This window comes from Frankliniella occidentalis, unplaced genomic scaffold (assembly GCF_000697945.3).
Source record: "Frankliniella occidentalis isolate FOCC.00 unplaced genomic scaffold, Focc_3.1 Scaffold49, whole genome shotgun sequence".
NCBI lineage: Eukaryota > Metazoa > Arthropoda > Insecta > Thysanoptera > Thripidae > Frankliniella > Frankliniella occidentalis.
The window spans coordinates 1,549,307-1,553,683 of NW_026267179.1; the positions used below are offsets into that span (position 1 = coordinate 1,549,307).

Here is a 4,377-nt window from a genome sequence, read left to right on the forward strand (position 1 = left end):
GCGAGTGGCTCGTCAGTCGGTGGGGGTCCGCCAGGTGACGAGCATGCCTGAGGGAGTCTCGGAGAGACCAAGCGTTGTGAACAAGGTAATCCAGACTTCTCATTCCTAGTCTCCCCATCAACCCAAAGGTCCCCCAGACCAGAACTGGGCTCATCCCTATCAGCTACACGATCCGTTCCCTAAACAGCCTGGGCCGGTCTCGCTGTAGTTGAACACCATCATCAGTAAGCCCTGTTTTCCTGTTCCGCAGGAGCGACGGCCGGAGTCTGCTGCCCGCCGTGGCGGCGGCAGCAGCAGCAGGCGCCTCCGGCGAGCCTCCGGTGGCCAGGGCCGACGGCGGCTCCGCCTCGGCGCGCACGACAATGTCAGCCTAATGGTGGTTGGGGTAAGTTTGCTAAACAAATTACAGCCGCGCGTCTCCACGCCCCCCTCCCCTCCCATTTCCTGCCCCCGCGGCCCCGGCCGGGTCCCCGCGCAGCCAGTAGTGCCTGTTGCGGTGCGGGGCGCCCGCGGCGTCCTCCCTCTGTGGCGACGCTGGCGCCGCCTGGCGGGCTGGAGCAGCGAGCGCCGCGCCGCGCTGGGGGTAGTGCCGACGCCGCAGTACACGGGAGCACCCCCGCCGCGGTGAAGGGGTAGCGGCGGCGGCGTGGGGTAGTGCGGCAGGCACACGGAGTGTGGCAGGCGTCGCCGCTACCCCAACGTCGGCGGGCGTCCCGCGTGGGGTAGCGACGCCGACCGCCAGGAGGGAGAGCCACGGAAAAGCGCCCCGCGGCCGGTCGCCGGCAAGACACCGTGCCGCACCATACCGCGCGCGTACTGCGCGCACTGCGTGCGCTCGTGCAGTGACTCTGCTCAACAAGACAGTGCCCACCCCACTGTTAAAAATCTCCTACCCCTCTCATATCATGATGGTCCGCTATGCAGCAACCTGCACATCGGACTTTCATTGGCCAACAACTGTCTGGTTACGTAACAGGCCGTACTTTGCGGAAAAATGACAATGCACATGCACGTGCCTTTCTGGTATTGAAAGTTACGTTCCAGTTTCGGAAAGCATTCAACGCCATTTTGTTCCAGAGTTTAACACAAACTCTCCATGCCCAGGAATGGAGATCCGACATGAGACCGGAGGCTCGAGAAACGAGACGAGAGGTTGCGATATCTCGTGACGTCGCAAGGTCAGTCTCCGTCAAGTAGGATCGGAGAGCTGGCGGGGATCTCGGTTTCGGCCTATCAGTTAATTGGAATCAGAGCCGGACTCAGGTTGGGGTCATCCAGTAACAGTCGATGACATCGAAAATATGTGGGTGGTGCGTCCTGTCAGAGAGAGAAGTTTGCGATCCTTTAGGAATTTCTTTCTCGTACCATGCCATGGTCAGAGTAAGTAGGCAAACCAGCAGCACTGTGATCTGAATTTGAGTAAAGTGCTTTCCCTCGTAATGTAGCGAACCACCTGTGTTTCTGCGATATTTTTGGATGCCAATGCCAAAAATGCTTGGAATTCGCCTCGACCAGACGACCAGAGCTGGGTGAGTCCATGGACCGTGTGAACCGGAGGGTGGGATACAGTGAGAGGGTGAAGAGTGAAGCCTCTCGGCTCGGGCCGCGGGTGGGCCGCGCCAGCTCATAGTCGGACAACGGCTCCTTCGCGGACGCGAACAAGCAGCCTGTTGCATTCGCGACCCCGCGTCTCGCCTCACGAAGGGGGAAGGGGTGTGGCCCGCGACCAAAATAACCGCGCTGTCCTCCAGAGGCGCACTACTGACTGGTGGCGCACCTGAGGAGGTGCTTGCGAGGGGCACACTAAAAGGGACGGTGCGCGCACGAAGGGCACGGCGGCGCTGCAGCTGGTCTGAGCGAGGACGGCCAGGGTGTAACACCAATAACTTCCTCGGGGATGTCGGCCTGTGTCGGACTCTCTCAGGCTATTTGCATTTCCTCCACCCGGGCCCGACAGACCGCCCTTTCCGCTGTTCTGGTGTGACTCCCCGAGCCAGCCCCGACCCCGGCCTGGCCAGCACACTCGGCAAAGTTCCGTAAGTAAATATTCCACCTCCTTTGGCGCACGCTCCGTTTGCCCAACGATTGCCCCTTTCCTTTCCCCCTGCTTTTCTCTCTCCCTCGTCCTGTCCGCGGCTCGTCGTCTCGCTGCCGCCGCCATGCTCTGTGTGTCTGATTGCGTCACCTCCTGCACGGTCCAGCGCGGACACAGCATCCCCAACGGCGGCTGGACCGGACCGGGCGTAGGATCTGGACCTGGACCCGCCGTCTCCGCGACCCTTTTCCTCCGCCTCCCGCCCGAGGGTAGATGCCAGAGGCTGCCGCCCCGCCCCGCCACTCCGGGGGCCGCTCAAAGCAGCACCAGCGGCCAGGAGGCAGCATCGGGATTTCAGTCCAGCTCAAGTCCTTTTGAAAAGACGTCGCCCTCCCCGTCCTCCACCCCGCTGCGCGTGCTGGCGTGCGGGGTGAGTCCGGCCAGGCTCTAACCCGCCCCTGCCCGGCCCAACCCTCCGCCGGCCGGTGCGCTGCGCTTATTGGTCGTCTCGGGAGCAGCGGGGGGAGGGGGCAGCGCAGGTACGGGGCGGGTTATGGAGCAGGGGACGTCAATGGTGGCTCTGTGTTTGTGTGTGTGAGTGCGAGGGAGAACGAGTGAGTGATTCTGAGTGAAAGAGAGAGAGACAGATGGGGTAGAGCTGCTGCTCACATCTCAGCCCAGTCGCCAGCCATGCCCTTTGAGTCTGGGGCTAGGCCCGATGCCGGTGCTGTCCCTCATCTCCCCCCACCCCGCCCTGCTTCCCTTCCGATTCAAACCCCGCAGTGCGATTGCGGCCCGCTGGGCCCTGCGGGGGGCTGGGGCTGCGGGGCTCGCCGCAGGGCCGCAGGGCGCCGCCCTCCTGCTGGTGGACCTGCCCGGCTGCTGCAGGGTCCCGTCCGTGTGAGCGCCCCAGATGTTGCGCCTCCCTGCCCGGCCTGTCCCCTCGGCCCTGCTCGGGGTCCCTTCCCTTTTGGTCCCTTTGCGTCCCCGCCCCGCCCCGCCGCTCCCTTCCCTCCCCGGCCCGCCCGGTCCAGGACCCTTGTGTCGGAGCGCTGCCGCCCCCGCTCGCCCACCCCTGCTCTCGGCAGCAGTCCCAGTTAGGGATCGCTGCGTGGAGAGGCTGGGGCCGGGCGCGGCGGGGCGGGGGGAGGTCGCAGCGTCAATTAGGGAAAGGGGCGGCGCGGCGCGGCTCGAGGCGGGGCGGCTGGGGGAGCGCCGCCCTATTGTGACTACGCCCGACCGCTTACCACCCCGCCCCGCCACTGCCCCGCCGCGCCCCGCCGCGCCCTGCTCTGCTCCACCCCGAGGCCACTCGCTCAACACAATGATCAGCCCCCCGTGCTCGCCTCGCAGCTCCTGTCGCTGAGCACAGCAGCCACCAGCAGCGGCAGCGGGGTTGTCGGCGTCCTTTGCAGAACCATCGACGCCGTTCCCCCTCGCCGAGAAACTTGACGTCGAGTGAGCCTGCTGCTGCTGCGGGGCGGGAGGTCGGCGCAGCCTGCCGCAGCCCGTCCAGGCCCCGCGGCAGCGAGAGCGCAGCACACCGCGGTGGTGTCGGTGGCCCGCGGGGAGAGCGGCGCCCGCCCCGCCCCTTTGGGGAAACCTTTTCGGGGTCCCAAGGGAGCCACCAGCGCGCGCCAGCCGCGGCCACCACCGCCGCCGCCGCCCCGGCCCGCACTGCTGGGGGAGTGGGGCTGGGCCCAGAGGGGCCGTTCGCCGCTGTAGTGTTAATTAGCGTTCATAACGACCGGGGCCGGGGCGGCGCGGCCCCTCCGCCGGCGGGCTTGGCGCGGGACCAGCAGGGGCGCGTGGCGCCCGCCCTGACGGGGCCCGGGCGAGCAGCAGGCGGCCGCGCGGCGGGGCCTTTGTTGGAGCCAGGAGCTGCAGCACCAGCCTGGCCCGGACTCACCCACCGCCTCACCTCGATCCTCCAACCCGCCTCGCCGCGCCTCGCTCGACCTCGTTACGTACTCTCTTACCGCGTCACACACCGCAAAACGTGTCGAAGCGAGAGAACGCGCGATTTTTCAGGATAAAACGCCAACAAAAGTTTCTGCCCGAACGGGTGGGTGGTGCTGTGTCGTATGACTTGGCGACAATCCGATCCTCCGATCCTCAGCCCTTCACATTACCAGCTTGAAGCGGGCGAATCCCGGCCGTTTGATCGTCGTTGCCACCCGGCCCGGTGAGCGGCGGCACCTCGTTGGATACCCGCCGTGCAGAGGAGGGCAGAAAGGGCTGCGAGGTGCGGGGCGGGGGCTGTGCGCCCTGCAGGGGCTGTGCTATCAGTCAGCAAAGCCCCCTCCCCTTCCCCGCTGGATTACGTCGCCCTCGCGCCGGCC

General features: G+C 66.1%; 2 protein-coding genes across 3 annotated transcripts in view; one reads left to right on the forward strand and one right to left on the reverse strand.

Annotated features, from left to right (window-relative positions):
* LOC127749356 (uncharacterized) overlaps window positions 1-4,377 on the reverse strand; it is a 50,841-nt gene that overhangs the window by 16,806 nt on the left and 29,658 nt on the right. The window lies entirely within an intron of this gene.
* The window catches only part of LOC127749357 (uncharacterized), a 68,125-nt gene continuing 63,754 nt past the window's right edge, over window positions 7-4,377 (forward strand). Inside the window, exons 1-2 of the mRNA XM_052267277.1 lie at window positions 7-85; window positions 251-385. Of these exons, the coding sequence (XP_052123237.1) occupies window positions 44-85; window positions 251-385 (177 nt within the window). The 5' untranslated portion in view covers window positions 7-43. The remainder of the gene's footprint in view (window positions 86-250; window positions 386-4,377) is intronic.